This window comes from Macrotis lagotis, chromosome X (genome assembly GCF_037893015.1).
Source record: "Macrotis lagotis isolate mMagLag1 chromosome X, bilby.v1.9.chrom.fasta, whole genome shotgun sequence".
Classification (NCBI taxonomy): Eukaryota; Metazoa; Chordata; class Mammalia; order Peramelemorphia; family Peramelidae; genus Macrotis; species Macrotis lagotis.
In genome coordinates, this window is record NC_133666.1 from 646,435,739 (window position 1) to 646,456,226 (window position 20,488).

At 45.7% G+C, this 20,488-nt stretch overlaps 1 protein-coding gene across 1 annotated transcript in view; it reads left to right on the top strand.

Moving 5' to 3' along the window:
• Positions 1 to 11,626: 11,626 nt before the first annotated feature.
• Positions 11,627 to 20,488, top strand: part of LMNB2 (lamin B2) — a 30,275-nt gene continuing 21,413 nt past the window's right edge. The window contains exons 1-2 of the mRNA XM_074204614.1: positions 11,627 to 12,007; positions 19,577 to 19,713. Of these exons, the coding sequence (XP_074060715.1) occupies positions 11,792 to 12,007; positions 19,577 to 19,713 (353 nt within the window). The 5' untranslated portion in view covers positions 11,627 to 11,791. The remainder of the gene's footprint in view (positions 12,008 to 19,576; positions 19,714 to 20,488) is intronic.

The following is a 20,488-nucleotide window of genomic DNA, read 5'->3' on the forward strand; positions in this document are numbered from 1 at the left end:
GGACAGAGAAAGACCTCTAGCATTTCAGGTTCCATCTCTAAAGCCTAATAGATTGCTTTTCTCTCAGAAGAGCCTCTCTCCCATCTATAAAATGTACCCTCTGTTGAGTCACAGCTTTGGATACTTTCTAGCAGTGTGACCTTGGGCAAGTTACTTAACCTTATTTGTCTCAGGTTTCTCATCTGTGAAGTGAGCTAGAGAAGGAAATGGCAAATCACTCCAGTGTCTTTGCCAAGAAAACCCCAAAAAGTCAGACATAATTAAACAACAAAGTGATCTTTTCTTGGACCTTATCCTTCCTGACTTCTCTGCAGCCCTTGTCACTGGTAGCCACCCACTTCTCCATGATATTCTCTTCTCTAGGTTTCAATACATTGTTCCTTCTTCAACCTGTCTAACTGTTTCTTAGTTTCCTTTACTGGGTTTTCATTTAGGTCTTACCTTCTACTAATCTTCTCTTCTTTCTCTATATGTTGCCTTGGTCCCATGAGATGAATTATCATCTCTATCCAGATGACTCCCAAATCTATATATGTTGTTCTGGATCCTCTCCTGTATTCTAGAGTACTCCTGTACCCTAATCCCCCACCCCCTTCACCAAGGGCCCATTAGTCACTTCTAATTTGGCTTTTTTTAGATATCGGAAAATCAACATCTAAGACAGAACTCATTATCTTTCCCCCAAAACCCATTTCTCTTAACTTCATATATTCTGGGGAACTGGTGGTACTAGACCCTATCAGCTCAACTTGGCTCATGCACCCTCTCCACCTACTGGGGGGATACTAGGGGGCTTGCCTCCAGGAGAATCACAATGAGGGATGAGAGAGATGCCTAGGAGAGACAGTGGATCATGTGTAAACATTCTAGAACCTGTTCCTCTTGGTTAATTATGTGGTTAGGAGAAGCTATTTTTTGTTGGCTTCACAGACAGAACTATGGAGTCTTCAAAAAGGTCTATTAGCTTTACTCATGGCTGTCTTTCAACTTCATTCAGTGAGTCTTAACTCATAGCAGCTGATGAAAGACCATGCTGTAAGGGTGTGACCTTCTTATCACACTGTAAGACTCAGGATCTTCTTTCCTCTCAAGCCCTATGGCCTTTTTGTTTTTTCTGTTCTAGGTGATAGGGTTCAGAGTCTCACCATCTTGAGTTCAAAATGTTGCCTTGAAAGTACTCTAGTGGGGCGGCTAGGTGGCACAGTGGATAAAGCACCGGCCCTGGAGTCAGGAGTACCTGGGTTCAAATCCAGTCTCAGACACTTCATAATTACCTAGCTGTGTGGCCTTGGGGCAAGCCACTTAAACCCCATTTGCCTTGCAAAAACCTAAAAAAAAAAAAAAAAAGTACTCTAGTACTTCCTGAGTGATATAGCCACATCAAGTATCAATTCCCTGAGGAGGAAAGAGTGACTTACCTTCTGGACTCATTGCAGCAATAGATGAGAAAGAAGTCATTCAACAACGCTGCCATCTTTGGATCTAATTTTGGAAGAAACAATTCTATCTGAAAACTGAGCTAAGTTTTCAGTCTGTTCCCCAGAAACCAGAGGTGTAGAGGAAATCACGTCCCTGAGGTCTTGAGGTTTTCAAGCTATATGTTTGAAGTAAATGTCCCTTCATAAGAACTGTTAAGTAACTAAATGGAACTTGTAGGAATGTGTGTATGGAGGTTTCTAGTCATTGGCCTCTAATAATGAGGGGAAACAGAAGTGATGATGATGGTGATGTTTGTCCTTCATTCTCAAAAAAAGACCATGTCTTCAGGGGAGGTGACACCAAGACAAGCATGTGAATTGGATTTGAGTGAGGGGGTGCTATGCTAAGTCACTAGCCTCATTTTCTTCTCCATGGGTCCAATGGCCAGAGTTGAATTGGGATGACTTGGAGATAGCAATCAAGGTTAAGGGATTTACCGGGGTAACAGAGCTAGTGTCAAGTGTCTGAGGCTAGATTGAAACTCCCAAGTCCTCCTGACTCCAAGGCCAGTGTTCTATCCACTTCAACATCCAGCTCCTTAGGGATGATTAGTGGAAAAGAGATACACAAAGCTCCTCAGGTTACTCTAGAATCCTGAAGGGTAGATGTAAGTTGCCTAGCACTGAGAGAATGTTAGACCATTTTTATGACAATGATTTCTATTGAGGGTATCATCAATGTTCCTATTGCCAGGTTTGCAACCCCAGAGTCACTTTCAAATCCTTACAATCCCCATGTTCAAATAGCTAAATCTTGTTATTTCTATCTCCTCAATTTCTTTCTGTTTCTTTCCCTTTTGAATAGCTAGCACTTTAGTTCAGTCCTTATCCCCTTTTACCTGGACTATTATAATGGTTTCCTAACTGGTCTTCCTCCCTTCAATCTATCCACCAAATAGCTGTCAAATTTTTATTCCTAAAGTACAGTCCAATGGCATCATTCCTCTATTCAAGAAATTTAGGTCTTTCTTACCCCTGGAGTATAATACAAAGTCCTCTGTTTGGCACTGGCTCCATCCTCTCTTTCCAGCTTGCTTATTCATTTATTTTTTATTTATTCATTTGCTTGTCTATCTATCCATCTATCTATGTATCTATGTATCTATCTATCCATCCATCTATCTATAGGATCTTTGCAAGGCAAATGGGGTTAAGTGGCTTGCCCAAGGCCGAACAGCTAAGTCATTATTAAGTTCTGAGGCTGGATTTGAACTCAGGTACCCCTGACTCCAGGGCTGGTGCTCTATCCACTGCATATCACCTAGCTGATTAGGGTAGCTAGACAATACAAGGGATTGAGCACCCGCCCTGGAGTCAGGACCTGAGTTCAAATCTAACTTCAGACATTTGACAATTAGTACCTGTGTGACCCTGACTGCCTCACATCCAAGGCCATCTCCAGTCCTCCTGATTCATACCTGGCCACTTGGACCAGATGTTTCCAGAGGAGAAACTGAGGAGGTGACTTAGCACAACACCCTTTCCCTCCGATCCAGTTCATATGCTTGTCACGGCATTACCTCCCTAATCTTATGGTCTTCTTTGGGAAGGAAGGACAAAAACATCATCATCCATCAGGATTAACTTTGTATTTCCCTCTCCCAGTCTGCCTGGAATGCTTCCCTCTTCTCATTGGATGCCGCTCAGAATCTCTCCTCGAGGTCACTGCCTGCCCGAGGCTGTTGCTGAACCCCCAGCCCGCACACATGTACCCCGAATCATCTTGCAGCATTTTTGTGTTGACTCGGGTGTCTCCCTGCTTCACCCGGGCGGGTCCTTGAGAGGGGCCTCTGTCTAGGATCTGGCCCGGGCTGCGGGCAGCCCCACGCAGCCCTCTCTGAGGCCTGTGGATCGGCGGTGGAGGAGCCTGTCACCGAGCTGAGCTCGGGCCGGAGATGTGACCTTAGGAGTCCGGGCGGGGCCGCCCCGGGACGCCGGGGCTGGCGAGCCAAGGTCCTGGGCTAGTTCAACCTCATGTTCTCTTACCAGCTGTCGCCCAGGGTCTGGGGGGCGACAGCGGGGGGGGGGGGACAGGTGCAAAGGGGAGCAAGAGGGCTGGCTGGTGGGGGCCGGGAGGGGCTGCCCGGCCTCTGCCGCCCGCACAGGGCTCCGCAGCCCTCCCCGGGCTGCAGCTGCGCGGAGGCGGCCTCGGGCCGGGCGGCGGGCGGGGCCGGCGCGCCGGGGCCTCCGAGCCCGGATAGGCAGCGCCAAAATTCAAAAACCGCCCGGGCGTTCCCAGGAGAAGTGAAGTGGGGGGCGTGTGTGAGGGGAGGGGGCCCAGGCCACGCCCACGGCGGAGCCGGCCCTGCGGGGCACGGCGGGACTTGTAGTCCCCTCCCCCTGGGCTTGGCCCCAGGCCCGGCCGCCTCAGAGCCGGGGATGGGAGAGGGTGGAGGCGGCTGCGTGCCCGGAGGAGCCTCGCTGGAGCCTCGCGGCCCCGCCTTCTCTGCAGGCCCCTTCCCTGACCTCGCCCACCCCCCACTCCCCTCGGGTGCTGGGCTTTAGCCCCTCCAGTCCGGCCCTGGCGGCTCATTAGAAAGAAGTTTTTAAATGAACAAAATACAAAGCCCCGGGATCCAAAGGAAGCCAGTTATGTTGGAGCGACAGCCGTCAAACTCTATTTTAATTTTAGGAACCCCTGATTTCATTTTGCAGTTAAGGCAACTGAGAGCCGGGGAGCTTGTGACTTGTCCAAGGCCACACAGAGAAATCAGCATTCCAACCTTAGCCCTCCAAGTCTAACTGCGGCAGTTTTGCCAGGGAAGTACAACAACAATTCTGATGATAATACTAATATCTCCGTAGCTAACATTTACGTAGGTTTGCAAAGGACATTTTATATATAATAGGTGGGGGGAGAGAGAGACAGAGATGGGGCAGTGGATAGAGCTCTATCCCTAAAGTCAGGAGGGCCTAAGTTCAAATGTGGCTTCAGATACTTGCTAGCTGGGCAAGTCACTTAACTTTCTTTGCCTCGTTCCCTCATCTGACAAATAAACTGGAGTTGGAAGTGCAAACCATTCCAATATCTTTGCCAAGAAAGTCCCCAAGGGGGTCATAGAGACTCAGGTTTGAAATGGTTCAACAATAATAGTATTAGATAGATATGTGTGCACATCTATTTATCTACATGTGTAGATCTGTCTGTATATAAAACACACACGTGACCCTCTTATTAGAACACTTTGAGGCCCAGATATACACTTCCTATTTCTACAGGGCCCAATGATTTACTCAAAAGTCTCATGAGAAGATAGTTATTCATATGATCCTCCATTTTTTGCAAATAGGTCAGAGAGAAGTGACTGGTCCAAGCTCACATAGAGAGTTGTTCCTTGGCAGGGCTGGCTGAGGAGCAGACTTTCTTATATCCCATTATCATTCTTGTTAGCTCACAGAAATTCAACTATTAGAGGATGCTAGGCATAGTGGATCAAGTGCTGGCCTACCCGGGTTCAAACCCTACCTAAAAGATTTACTAACTTTGTGATTGCTCAAGTTACTTGGTCTTTCAGGGTCTCAGTTTCCTCCCTTGTAAAATGAGGGAAGGTTTAGATTGAATTAGATGACCTTAGAAATCCCTTTTAGCTCTAAATCCTATTATCTCTAAACTGAGAATTCCTAATCCACCCTCAAGCACTCACCCAAATGGCCAGCATGTTGCTAAGACCTGAGGATACAGAGAAAAGCCCTACCAGAAATTACTTATTTGTATTATAAATCTAATGTTCCTAGCCTTTTCACCCTGCCTTATTTTTAATGTTCTGAATTGAATTTGAGGGGGCCTGTGCTAAGTCACCAGTCTCATTTTCTCCTCCAGAGCCATTTGGATCCAGTGGTCAGATATGTAATGGGGATGACTAGAGATGGCCCTGGATGCCAAGGCAATCAGGGTTAAGTGACTTACCCAAGGTCACACAGCTACACAAGGGTTTGAGGCCGGATTCCTGTGCTCATCATGGCATCACCTCCCAGATATAATAATGTTCTTCAAGAATGAAGGACAAAACATCATTATCTATATTTTATTAATTTGTTTTTCTAACTATATGCAAAAGCAGTTTTCAGCAATCAATTTTTGCAAGGTTTTGAGTTTCACATTTTTCTCCCTTCCTCCCTCTCCTCTCCCTGACAGAAAGCAATCTGATATAGGCTATACAAGTATAGCAATGCTAAACATAGATCCATATTAATCATATTGTGAAAGAAGAATATCGAAATGGGGAAAAATACATCAGAGAGGAAAAAAACAATACATGAGATAACTTTTAAAAATCGAAAGAAATTGAACTTTGGTCTGCATTTAAACTCCATAGTTCCTTCTCTGCATTTGGATGGTATTTTCCATCACAAGTCTTTTAGAATTGTCTTTGATTATTGTATTGTTGAAAAGGGCAACTCTAACATAGTTGTTCATCACCCAACATTTTGCTGCTAGTATGTACAATGTTTTTCTGGTTCTGCTCACTTCACTCAACATCAGTTCATGCAAGTCATTCCAGGCTATTCTGAAGTCTCTTCCCTAATGATTTCTTATAGAACAACAGAGTCTGGAACATCTATTTAAGGAAAGTGGTCAGGCTGGCAAGCTCCACTCCTTCATTCCTCTCAGGGCTTTGATTCTGATTCTCAAGATTTGTTTCACCATCATAACCCAGCATCCAACATACCTCAGGAGATCACTTCTTTCTCCTTCATTCACCCAGGTCCTGTCCCCCCATTCCTTTCAAATGGCTTTTATGTGTGGTCTTTCTTCCTCTTTTTTCTTCTTCTATTATCTATATTTTATTGTATTTTTATTTATGTTGCTAAATTTTTCTCAATTGCATTTTCATCTAGTTTCATCCCACTGGGAGTATTTTGGGCTGCATGTATATCCCTTGGGTGGTGTATTTGACATCATTGATCTGGTCCAACCTGCTCTTTTTGCATATGAGGAAAATAGGTCCAAAGAGATTATGGGACTTTTCTAAGGTCACACAGTACAAGAAAAGGGATTTACCCAAATCTACTTAATTCCAATTCAATGTATTTGGCACCTTTCCATGCTTCCATTATCCTTTGGTTTTTAACTCTCTCATATACTTGATTTTCTCAGTTAGAATTTGGTCTGGTACTCTTTTAGATCATTTCGGGGAGGTGATGAAGGAGCTAAAGCATCATCTTGCCCCAGTCCTTGGAATGTACTTTAAATAAGGGGTTGGCAATTTGGGGCTATGGATCAAATCTAGCCACTACTTGTTTTTGTGTAGCCTCTTAGCTAAAGCTTATTAAACCAAACACTTGAACAACTTGCTTGCCAACAATGATTTTTTGTTTGACTCTTAGTTAAGGAGGCCTACAAAAACAGGTGGTAAACTGGATTTGACCCTGGGTTGTAGTTTGCTTACTAATGCTCTACATCTAAAATTTAGACAGATGGGGAAAGTGAGGAATGAATATTTGAATCCCAGTCATATGGCTCCAAAGTCATCCATTTTTGATTTTTTCAGTGAACCCAAGTTTTGCTCTCAAGACTTTTTATACCCATATTCTCCCAATGAGGCTCAATGTCTGTGAATCAGAGAGTGCTAGTTTTTTAGAAGAATCCCAATTGCCCCACAATGCAAAGAGGAAGTGTAAGTAGGTTGAAGCATATTAAAAAAGTCTACCTTAGAGATAGCATTGGTTTGGTTCTAGATCATGCAATAAAGTCAATATTATGATAAAGTGAGTCACATTCATTTTTTGGCTTCCCAGTACATATAAAAGTTACATTTATACTATATAGTAATCTATTAAGTATGCAATAATATCATGTATAAAAATGTATAGATTAATTAAAAAACTTTATTGCTAAAAAAATGCTAACTCAAATCTAAGACTTCAGTGAATTGTAATCTTTTTTCCAAGGGTCTTGCCTTCATGTTGATAGCTGCTCACTGATCAATGTGGTATTTGCTGAAAGTCAGGGTAGCTGAGGCAGTTTCTTAAAATAAGACAATAGAGGGGACAGCTAGGTGGGACTGTGGATAGGGCACTGGCCTTGGAGTCAGGAGGACCTGAGTTCAACTCTGGCCTCAGACACTTACTAATTACCTAGCTGTGTGCCCTCGGGCAAGCCACTTAACCCCATTGTCTTGAAAAATCTGAAAAACAACCCCCCCAAAATCCTCGAATAGAAAAATCTGAAAAACAACCCCCCCAAAATCCCGAACAACAACCTCATAATACATGTGAAGTTCAATAAAGGGAAGCACACTGTCTCCCCACTTGTCTCATTACTTTGACATTTTTTTGACTGCCCAGGAAACTCATTATTGAGATGAAATCCTGAAAGATCCCATCACCTTTATACTCTCTTCCTGGAAGCTGGGGCCACAAACTTAAGGAGACAGCCCAATTCAGTTATTTCATCTCTCACCTGGAAGCTTTACCTTGGGATTTTTCTGCCTTTATCCTCTCCCATGACCATTTTGTTTCTTTGGTTTTTCCCTCACTAGATTGTTACTTCCTCCAGTTTTTGCCTGAGGGTCAGGCTGAGATTGGAAAGCATACATGTGTAAAGGAACCTAATTAATCATGGTTGTGGGACTTTCTACAAGATCATCAGATTCAAAAGCAGTGGATAGAGCACTGGTCCTGGAGTCAGGAGGATGAGAGCTCAAATCCAGACTCAGACACTTGCCACTTACTAGCTGTGTAACCTTTAGCAAGTCCTTCAACCCTGATTGCCTCACATCCAGAAGCATCTCCAGTCATCCTACATCATATGTGGTCACTGGACCCACCCAGATGGCTCTGGAGGGGAAAGTGAGGCTTGTGACTTAGCACAGTCTCCCTCTCTTGCTCATCATAGCATCACTTCCCAGATGTGGTCTTCTTTGAAAACGGGCAACTAGGTGGTGCAGTGGATAGAACACTGGTCCTGGAGTCAGGTACCTGAGTTCAAATGTGACCTCAGACACTAATTACATAGCTGTGTGGCCTCGGGCAAGCCACTTAACCTCATTGCCTTGCAAAAACTTAAAAAAAAAAAGAGAGAGAAAATGAAGGACAAACATTATTATTATTTCTAACTTTTAGAACTGGGTTCTGGAACATAGTATGTGCTTAATAAATGTGTATTGACTATATGAGAAGTGATTGAATAGTGAGTCTGGATGAGAAATGACAAGTAGACAATCCCCAGTGACTCTAGAGTGCAGAATGAGGACCATCAGGAAAGTTATTAGAATTGTCCAAAAGTAAAGGGGATTACTTCAAAAAGGTATGGGTTGAGTCTCTTTTTAGTTCTTTTTTTTTTGCTCTCTTTTTAGTTCTTAAAGAAAATGTTGGGTGACTTATACATTTGGAATGCTGTAGACTGGATTGTTTGGATACAGGTTAGACCAGTTAACTTCTCTCATCCCTTCTAATACTAAGATTCATGAATCTGTGAAAAAAGATCTAGGTCAGGGGTTCTTTACTCCCCCCCACTCCCAAATGCCAGAGATCATACTTTGACAGATCATTTGATGAAGATAGTGAAAATTAACTTTTTTTTTTTTTTTTTTACTGTGTTGAAGTTTCTGAACCTCCTGAAATCTCTCTAGGGGCTCCTCCAGTTTGAATCCCTGACCCAAACCCAGTTTAGTGGAAGTTCTGTGGAAGATTTTTAGGCAAAAATCTACAGGCTAAGAATGCCTGGCTGGGTTTCCTACAAAAATTCTCTCAAACATTATTTCTTCTTGAGAAGAAGGTGCATGTTGCTGAAATGACATTGTATGTAGTTTGTATCACCTTACATTCATACATGTTGCTGTTCCTGATTTAGATTCTCAAAAGGAGGAGCAATCATAGTTTTGTCTTTGTATCCCTGGAACTCAACTCAATGCCAGGTACAGTCAGGGCTTAAGAAATCTTATTGATTTCCAATATTGGAATTGAGTATACTTTGAGGATGAGATGAAGTTGGGAAGCACATTGAAACACTGGAGGCAGCTAGGTAACCTATGAGATGAGAGTTATTCCAGAGTCAGGAAAACCTAGTTTGAATGCTGTTTCAGACTCTGTGTGACCCTGGGTAATTGCTTGACTCTGTTCTGTTGGTTGTTCAGGCTCTCTACTAGACTGGGAGCTGCCTTGGTGTCCCTCATAGGCTCTGAACTCAGTGGACATTTAATGCTTGTTGAATGAATGGGAATTGTTCAGCTTCTGGTCCTGTCACTCCCAATGATTTTGTGACTTTGTCTTCTTTTTGGGTCTATTTTCTTTCACTGGGAGAATTGAATTATATGGTGCTTGAGATCCTTTCTAGTTCTGTTATCTTAAATGTTTCTTTTTAACCTCTTTTGTTTTTTCTTTACCTTTATTTCCAAATAAATATTTCTCTTTTCTCCCAGAGAGCCCTCTGTTATATACAGTTCAGAGATAGATGGGGTTAGAATTCAATCGGTAAAATTAGCACATCAACTGAGTCTGATAGTATGTTTTCTACACATTTTTGATACACACTTTGCTTCCTAGTCACTACTTTGGGGCCATTCTTGCCCTTTGCAATTATAATATTCTGTTCTGATTTTTTTCATTTCATTTATATTGGTGTAGTTATTGAGTATTTTTTTGGCAGTTTCACTTTTCATCAGCTCATCTAACTCTTTCCTATCATTATTAGTTTATCATTCAAATATTTATTAAACGCCTACCATATGCTAAGTGCAGGGGGGATACAAAACAAAGCAAAGACAAACTCAAAGAGCTCACAATTTAATAGGGAAGACAACATTAAAACCACTATAGACTGGGTGGTTAGGTGGCACAGTGGATTGAGCACTGGCCCTGGAGTCAGGAGTACCTGAGTTCAAATCCAGCCTCAGACAATTTAATAATTACCTAGCTGTGGGCAAGCTACTTAACCTCATTGCCTTGCAAAAAAGAAAAAAAACTAAAAAAACCCCCACTAGATACAAATGAAATTATGTACAGTATAAATTGAAGATGACCAAGAGGGGGAAGGCTTAAGCATTATTACTCAGGGTGCAGTTATTCACCATTGCATTCCTATTCCTGTTTGTTAGGTATTCCTAAGAGATGGGAATTTATTTTGTTTCAAATTCTTTGCCTTTACAAAAAGCTCTGCTATAACTATTTTCTTGTCTGTAGGTGGATGGGTGGATGGGGGAGCTTTCTCTCCACCTTGATCTCCTTGGCTTTTTTTTTTAAATAAGACATTTACTAGCTGTAAGACTTTGGGCAAGTCATTTAACCCTGCTTGCCTGGCATCCAGAGCCATCTCCAGTTGTCCTGATTCAGATCTGGCCACTGAAGGGAAAAGTGAGGCTGAGGACTTAGCACCCCTGCCCCCACCCCACTCAAGTCCAGTTCATAGGCCTGTCTCCCTGAAGTCATGGAGAAGGAAGGACAAACATCATCATCATCATCATCATCATGTCCTTGGGGACTTGCACCTAGCAGGGAGGATTTCTGGGTCAACAAGCATGGGCATTTTAGACACTTTTCTGCACAGCCTCTGCAGAGCTGCTTCTGTCCTTATCCATCTCCAGAGGCTCAGTTCAAATGTGACTCAGATACACAAGCTGTGTGGCTCTGGGCAAGTCATTGAATTCGTGCACGACTCAGTTTCTTTCTGTTTTGGGCTTTTGCAAGGCAACGGGGTTCAGTGGCTTGCCCAAGGCCAGCAGCTAGCTCATTATTAAGTGTCTGAGGCCGGATCTGAACTCAGGTCCTCCCGACTCCTCTATCCACTAGCTGCCCCCATGCCTCAGTTTCTTCCTCTGTAACGGGTGGGGTAAGAGCTGTCAGAATCGGGGAGAACCGCGGAGCCTGAGCCCGGGGCCTGGGTACAGCGGGCACTTAGTAATGTTGGCCCTGGACCTGCCGGTCTCAGCTGGAACCTGAACTCTTTGGGTTTGGATCTCCTTCGTTGGCAGCGGGTGGGGACTTCTTCCCCAAGGTCGCCGCGGGGCCGCGGTCCCTTCTGCCGGCTTGTTGGCTCCCGTCCGCGCCCCCGAGCATCCCCATCGCCCCATTCCCGCCCTGGGCCCGCCAGCTCACAAAAGGCCGCGCCCCTCCCTCCCTCCCGCGCTGAGATTTGTCCGGGGGAACTACAACTCCCAGGGTGCCCTGCGCGCGGCCATTTGGCGGCCCTTCAGCGAGCCCGGCGGCCGGACTCCAAGTCCCAGGCTGCTCCGCGGCGCGGCGGCGGCGGGCAGCGGCCGCCATCTTGGCAGTCCGGTCTCCCGCCGGATTGAATGAGCCCGTGGAGCCCGCCCGCGCCGCAGCCGCCGCTCGAGTGAGGGAGCCCGAGGCAGGCCGCCGGCCCCCGCCCCGCCATGGCCACGCCGCTGTCCAGTCGCAGCTCGGCCTCGGGCCTCGGGCCCGGGACGCCGCTGTCGCCCGCGCGCATCTCGCGGCTGCAGGAGAAAGAGGAGCTGCGCGAGCTCAACGACCGCCTGGCGCACTACATCGACCGCGTGCGCGCGCTGGAGCTGGAGAACGACCGGCTGCTGCTGCAGGTGTCCGAGAAGGAGGAGGTCACCACGCGCGAGGTGCGGCCCGGGCCGGGGCTCCCCTCCCCCTCCCGCGTGGGCCCCGCGGGACCCCCCCCCCCCCGGCGCCCGGAGGGGGAGGGCGGAGCCTGTGCCGCGGCGGGGGTCCCAGGCTGGGGGAGGGGCGGGAGCTGGAGGGAAGCTCGGCCCCCTGGATCGCGGGGTCCCCGAGTGCCGGGCGCGTTGTCCCCGCGCGCCCCCGGAGCCCCCGGGGTCCCCGAGTGCCGGGCGCGTTGTCCCCGCGCGCCCCCGGAGCCCCCGGGGTCCCCGAGTGCCGGGCGCGTTGTCCCCGCGCGCCCCCGGGGTCCCCGAGTGCCGGGCGCGTTGTCCCCGCGCGCCCCCGGAGCCCCCGGGGTCCCCGAGTGCCGGGCGCGTTGTCCCCGCGCGCCCCCGGGGTCCCCGAGTGCCGGGCGCGTTGTCCCCGCGCGCCCCCGGAGCCCCCGGGGTCCCCGAGTGCCGGGCGCGTTGTCCCCGCGCGCCCCCGGGGTCCCCGAGTGCCGGGCGCGTTGTCCCCGGAGCCCCCGGGGTCCGAGGGCTCAGTTTAGGGCTCCGAACGGAGCTTGTGCGCCGCCCGCCGGGCCCTGCGGGTGGAAGACCTCGGTAGGGTTTGAACCTGGATCTGAACTCAGACCTTGGCTCCCAACCCCTCCTTGTCAGGGCGCCGCCGAACTGCCCCTTTGTCAGCCAAAAGATGCCGCTCCTCTCCGAGCTGCAAACATTTCTGGCTTCCCTGAGAAGTGTCTCCTGTGCCCTGTTTACCCGCTATCCGGCCCGCGCGAGACACCTCCCCGCCCCCTCCCCGCCCTTGGCACTCGAGGAAACTCCGGAGCCCGCCACGCAGATCCCGCGCCCCTGCCCCGCGCTCCGAGGAGCGTGTGTCACCGGGCGCTTGTGCCCGGCTTACATGGGTCGCGGCTTCGTGCTACAAAGTAGCCATTGTTGCAACAAGTGGCGCGTGTGCTAGGCACCCGGGACACAAGAGTGGGGTGCCCGCGGGGAGGCACCTGGGCGCTCTCCGGCGAGGGTGGGGTGAGTGGGTGGGGTTCATGAGAGGAAGGAGTTACTTCCTGGCCGGAGGAACCCGAGAAGGCTCTTCGGAGGAGGTAGCCTTTGAATCGAGCCTTGAAGGATAGAGGAGGTTTCCGAAGATAATGATGAAGAGTAGCATAAAAGAGACAGGGAAATCCTGGATCGGATCCGGGCATCTTCTGCTCTCTGGTATGACTCAGGGAGAACTGGGGGTAAATGCTAGGAAGATTGCAAAGTGAGGTGCCAGGTGTCCCGTCCGGGAGGTGAATTATGTCAGCAGCTATTTGAGTACTGGAAGTTGACTGGTTGGAGTCTAAGAAAAATCCTATTGAATGAAAGGGTTTGGGCCAAGAGAATTTGATATAGCCATCCAATTCAGAAGCATTTCTGCATTCGTTTTCGCAACTCTTCTTATTAGGTTGTAAAATGTGCAAGTGCCAAAAACTTTGTGGAAATGTGAGATTTACTGGCTGGGACGGTTTCCATTGTCAATTTTACGATTCAGTTCAACATAGAATGCATGTCTACTACCGGCAAAAAGTACTCCAGTCCGGTCCTTAAGGAGACTGTATTTTAAGGAAGAAGTTCAATTTGAAGCAGATAAAGTAACTTGTAAAGATCCATTCTCAGAATCCTCCAGCTATCAAAAATGAAACTAGACTGCTTTTCCTACCCTTTTGGGACGATTTTGTGGCAGCCAGGGGTAGGAGGAAACTGTTTTTGGGTCAGATATGCCTAGAGTAGTGTAAACCCATCTGTCCATTGGAGAAGATCATTTGGGGGCCAGTGGCATGGAAAGAAGTTGTCTCCCATGGAATTTAGTATAAAAGCAGTATGAAAAAGGACCCTCAACATAGCAGTCTAACAATCCTACAGCCCCCCCCTTTTGCTGTGGCATTTGAACCGTGAGGGACTTCAGCAGATGCAATAATGTAACAATAATAAATAATAAAAGGAAGTTGCCATTTATACAGAGCATTATCTCATTTGATCCTATTGGGGCTGTAAGGGATCTTGGCTATCATCTTGCATTCCTGCACATTAACTGCAAAAAATGATTTTGGTTGGTGATGGTACAATTGAAGAATCAGGCCCAAAGAGTTAAACAGCAGAGCAGTTCTTTGGTCTTCCTGGGAAATATTGAAATTGTCATTCCCATTTTAGAGATGAGGATGCTGAGGTGGAGAGCAGCAACATGGGAATAGATTTTGGTTGGAAGAGTAGTGAGGGAAGAGGCTTAAAGGGAGGGACTTTGGGATAATTCAATATCTGGTTAAGGAGATTGACCTCAATTTTTTTCATCTTTGAATTGAGGGAGCTTAAATTAAGAATTTTCAAAGGACCCTTGCAGTTTTTCCAGGATTTTCTGTAACTATCCTGCATGTAGTGGGAAGCCGCTGAAAGATATTTGAACCTGACTATGGAGGAAGAGAGACCCAGGCTGGGGGGAATCTTTTCAGAAAAGCCTTGGTATCTTCCCTTGGGATGGGTGTAGAGTGGTAAGGATTCCACCCTAGGGTGTAAGCTCTCTAATACTTATTTTTTTTAGGTTTTTGTGCAAGGCAAATGGGGTTAAGTGGCTTGCCCAAGGCCACACAGCTAGATAATTATTAAGTGTCTGAGACCAAATTTGAACCCAGGTACTTCTGACTCCATGGCCAGTGCTTTATCCACTACATCACCTAGCTGCCCCTCCCTAGTACTTTTAAAAACTTGTTTTTGAACCCTTATAGCATTTAACCTCAGAGTCCACTGAGAGAGATGAAGGAAAACTTTCTGTTTGATTGAATGCTTGGTAGCAGGGAGTGGGAAAAAGACCAAATAGGAGGTGGTAATAAATGTTTGAATGAATGAATCAATGGTCATGGAGGGCCTGAGAATGGAAGATGGTTTCTCTTCCTTGATTTTTAGGTGAGTGACATAGTCTGTTCCAGGGTTGCAGATGGTCAGCCTGGACAGTCTCTGGTTCTTTTCTTTCCCTGCAGAAAGGGGGGAGGTATGTGTATTTTAACTGTCAGGAGAATGTGTGGCCCATGGCACATACATGCGGCAACACATTTACTCATACCTGTTTGTGGTTGTCATGCATTCAAATAAAAACAATTTTTACCTTTTGTCAGCAGTTTACTGTAGTGCCCTTGGAACATTCTTCAGGAAAAACTTCACCTGTGGAAAAGGATGAGTGTTTAGACAGAAACACATTAATTTGTTGTACATAAAAGTATGAATAACCAAGTTAAAAAGCATTTTGGCAATCTGTCCTATTTCAGGCATTGTGGAAAAGAGATCCTTTGGCCCTGGGAGATGAACCTGACTTCTAGTCCTAACTTTACCTCTCACTGCACAAGTCAGATCATTCCTGTGGGTCTCAGTTTCTCTATCTGTAAAATCATATGTGACTTCAGCCCTGGCTCTTTGATTCCTTGTTAAATGTAAATTGAATACCGTAACAAACCTTCAAACTTTTAGAAATTTAAAAACTATGTAAATAAAAGCTATCATTTATTGAATATTTCCTTTTGGCCTTACTTTTCTGTGGAGTTGAAAAATAATCTCTATGGTTTTTATTACCAATTTATTACTGAAAAGCTCATATTTGTGTACTACTTTTTAAAATGCTCACAGTCTTTCATTTAAGATAGATTAAGGATTTGATGCAGAGATTATTGGATGCCCTTTACAGAAATTGGTAAACCAACCCCCCCCCCCCCCAGAATGGATGTGATTTGACCAGGGTTGCACAAATAGCACCTGAGCTTGTTTAGAACCTGGGTTACAGGATCATAGAACTTGGAGCTGAACAAGCTGGTAAAGGTTGTCTAGTGTTTCAAACCTAGGGAACATTTTTAATTTTGAAATAATTGATAGAAATCCTTCCTTCTGGAGAACAATGCAGGAAGCTTATTTTTCTCTTTGTATCTTCAGCATAGGGCCTTGAATCATGAAGGGTTTTTAATCTATGTTGAAATTGAATGGGATAAATTCTGGAGTTAAGGGTTCAATAAGTAAATAAGCATCTACTGGGTGTCAGACTGTTGTTTGTGTGTGGGGGGGGGATGGACAGCTGCACATGGGTCTCTGTACAGGGTCTATGTGCAGAATAAATACAAGACAGCTGTGGGGGAGAGAGCACTAGCAGCTGAAGATCAGGAATGGTTTATAAAAGGTGATGCTTGAGTGGAGTCTTGAAGGATTTGAGATCCCAAGAGACATAGAGGGAGCCTTCCAGATGGGATGGGCCAAGGCCTAGTGACAACTCTCTGGCCAGTCTGTGGAGGGAGGAAGGGACCAAGTTGTGAAGGGTTTAACATGCCAGCTAGAAAGATGGAGCCATGCCATTTGTTGAGTTGGGGGAGGCATTGTCAGACTTGTATTTTAGAAAATTCATTTTCCCAGCTGTGTGTGGAAGATAGACTAAGGTGGAGAGAGAATTAATCAGGGCTGGATCAAGTCAAACATTTATTAGGCCCTTTCTGCATGCCAGGCCCTGTGCTAAACTCTGGGGAACAAAGAGAGGCAAAAGACAGTGACAAATACAGGAAATGCCCTGCAAACAACTGGACTCTAGATGAACTCTAGACAAGACAGATTGGGGAGAATCTCAGAGGGGTGTCTAGAAAGGCTTCCTGTGGAGGGGGGGTGATAGAAATGAATATGAACAAGAAGAGCATTCTAGGAAAATGCTAGGAAATGGGTCACCCTGTATTGGAGGAATAGCAGACTCACTGGTTTTTTTGGAGTTTGTGGAGAGAAGTAAGAAGACAGAAAGGGTAGGAAGAACTTTAAAAAGCCAAACTAGACCTTACACATTTGATCCTGGAGGAGATAATAGGGAACCTATTGGGTTTATTGAATAGGAAGTAATTTGGTCCTATGTGCCCTTTAGAAAGATCATTTTTGGCTGTATACATCTGAGAGTCATCAATGTAGACCTAGGGATAGGGATTTCATTGGTTTTGGGATAATGTGGAATGAGGACTCTTACCCATGTAGGTCAGCATCATCTTGGCAATTTACAGTCTTGGAGAGACTGTAGTGATGAGGATACCAAGTAAGAGTGTAGAGATAGAAGAGGGCCCAGAATAAAGCCTTGGGGCACACCCATAGTTAGTGGGCATGACCTGGATGATGATGGTGATTGATCCTGGGAGACCAAGAAAGATCAGCTGGACTGGTAGGAGAGCCAGAGACAGCTGAGGGAGAGCAGAACTTCAAGAAGGAGAGGTGGTCAACAATGTCAAATGCTGCAGGAAAGTCAAGAAGAAAGTGAATTAAGACTTAAAAAAAAGTCTGCATATGATAATCACTTATGACCTCTTAATTTTTTGTTTAATATTTGAGGGGAAATCATTTCTGGGGTTGACAACTTTAATCAGATAACATGGATTTATTAAATGCTTATTTTGTATCTAACTGTGCTGCAAGTTAGAGATACAATCCCAGCCCTCAGAGAGCTTACACTCTTACTGGAGAGCTAACCAGCAGAACCTCATTCATATTGTGCAGAACACAATTTGGGAAGACATTGATACAGTTCAACACTTTTATTCCACAGTGGAGGAGATAGTATCTCCTAGTAAGGAAGAAGGAATGTGCCTAGTGTTGTGCTGTGAATTAGAAGCAGAAATTCCTCTAAAATATTTTCCTGTATCACATTCCACACCACATGTGTCTTCCCCCTCCCCCCCAGGGTAATTCATGCAGTCAGCACAAGATGTGGGTATCGTATCCACTGTATGTGGAAGTTTGGTTGCGCTAGATTAGTGGGGTGGGGGAGAAGCCCATAGTATAGAGCAGGAGACCAAGTTCTTGAGGGGGGGCCCTCTTGAGAGGGTGTGTGTGTGGTTAGATGCTTTTTTTGTCTTTTTTTCTAAGGAATGGGAGGGGTTGGCTGAGTTTTCCTCTGAACCCCTGTTACTGACCTTGTTAAAATCAAGGGGGGGGGTGAGCTGCTCATCTTTCCAGATGTTAGACCTGGGGACATGGCTTACACACATTCTTGGGGGCATAGCTGGGTTGGAACAGCCAGTTCTCTTGGCCCTGGCCAGCTGAAAAACTGACTGACCTCATTAAAGGGCTTTACAGTTTGTAGAGGACTTTCTACCCAACTCTGAAGTTAGCTGTGTATTGTCGCTCATCTACACAACAGAGGCATAGAGGTGGGAAGGAACTTGGTTTAATGGGAAAGACTGATCTAAACTCGGGCTCTTGAGTTCAACGTACCTCCACATGCCATACTGCCTCTCATTTTATAGATGAGAAAACTGAATTCTGGCGCAGAGATTTAGTTATTGGTTTAGCTGAGAGGCAGAGCTATGAATTGTGTCAAGAAATTCTGACCCTAAGGCCCTATCGTGATCCTGTTTGCTGGCATACTTGTGCCTTGACTAAGGTTAGCTTGCTGGCCTTTCAGAGCTCCTGCCACTGAGTTGATAACCCAGTCTCCTAGAGCATCTTCTCCAGTTGTGCAGTGACCACTTTATTCTCTTGGATTTTTCTTCATGTCTTCAGGCAACTGCTGTTTATTGAATCCTAGCCAGAAACCTGGCCATCAGAGGTGGAGGTGGGAGGGAGAGAAACAGGACATGCTCCACATTGCTGCCCCCCAGGAGGTCATAACCTTAATTGTGAAGATCTGTAAGAGGGCAGGCTCCTACATATGTGCACAACCAGAGACTGAGGCAATAAGTGTAGCTGGGGAGCAGGAACATGACTAGCCTCGGTTGCCAAGGGACAGTAGACGCAGATAATTAAGGATTCAGGGCCACCAGCCAAATTTTCCTTCTTAGGAAATGCTCCGCCCTCTCTACTAGAGTGTTTGTCCACAGCTCTGAGACAGAGTTTAGGTTGTGTGATAAGTCAATTGTTCTGATGGTTTTGTTTTGAAAATGTATTTACTCGAATCAATGGCTTTTTCAACTCAAACCCTTATTGGCACAGCCATCTTTTTATAATGTCTGGATATTGAGCATGCAAAGATAAGTTTGGTGAGATTCCTGCCATTGTGGGATACTACTGTGTGTATGTATGTATGTATGTATGTATGTATACACTTGTATACACACACACACACGACCCTGGAAGTCAGAAGTTCAAATCCTGCCTTGTATACTTTACCAGCAATGTGATCCTAGACAAGTCATTTCACCTCTGTGTTCTTGGTATCCTTATCTGTAAAATGAAAATAATGATAGTACCTACCTTCCAGAGTTTTTGAGACTATGTTAAAAATTGAACTAGAAAACTTTGGGGTTCTTTGTATTTTCTGGTGGGTTTCTGAGGTGCTGATTATTTGCATTGGAATGTAGAGAGGCAGATCCTGAATTCTGGAGAAAGTAGCATCTTTCACTCTCAGAGGTTGGCTTTATGGAAGAAGGGGGAGGGACTTTAGAGAGCCTGGCTCTAGGATGATTTGCCTAATGAGGTATTTCTCATCTAAGATGCCTGGAGCTGGCTGACTTCAACTTCTCTTGCTTCTTTCTCCCCAGAGGCATCATCTGTGTACTTTCCCTTTAGGGTTTCTTTCTTTCCTTCTCCTAGGTAAGCGGAATCAAGGTCCTCTATGAGTCCGAGTTGGCGGATGCTCGCAGAGTCCTGGATGAGACGGCCAGGGAAAGAGCCAAGCTTCAGATTGAAATAGGAAAATTAAGAGCAGAACTTGATGAAGTCAATAAAAAGTAAGTGGTTTTGACTTGGTATAATTTAGGCCTAATTAAAGCAACTCCAGTGCTGACAGGCTTGCCATGGCAAGAAACCATCTGGTCTACTGAACTCTGTGGGAGTACTTCACATCCATTCCATGGCTTCAATTATATAAGGGGTTCCTTGTTAAGAAGACCCATGCTTAGAAAATAGATCAATTAGGGGGTGGAAGGTGCAATTCCATAGGATTAGATTTCCAAAAGCATTGTGCTGTGCAAAATCATGCAATAAAAACCACAGAGCTCATGGTGTGAGATGAGACGGGGACAAAGTGCTCAGAAACTTTGTTGGTGAAACACTAATAAAAATGACACTAGTCTTATAAATATTAAATGATTAGGAAAGGAGATGAGGGGGAGGGGCAAGAAAGAGGGGACCAGTCCTTCTCTTGGCAGCTCCTTGTGTACTTGAAGATAGACTATCCAGTGAAGATAGACTATCTAGTGGCTCTCTCTGGTGACAAAGACCTGGAGCTAGCTTTTGGAAGGGTTGTAGCTTGTGAGTCATTGTGAAATGTGGCCGTTTTTTGCACTGTTTCTGCATTGTGCAAAAGCAAACTGGAGTTCTGCTTTAAGTGTTCCCTAATAATGACTGTGTTGGAACAAACTCATGTTTTTTGAAAGCTATGTTCTAGCAGAGCTGCCTGTGCTCTATTACTTATAGAGAACAGTCTACCCTGCTTGACTAAAGGGATGAGAACAGCAGGAAGATTTAGAAGGCCAGGCACCCAGTTTCTCAAATGCTATGGGG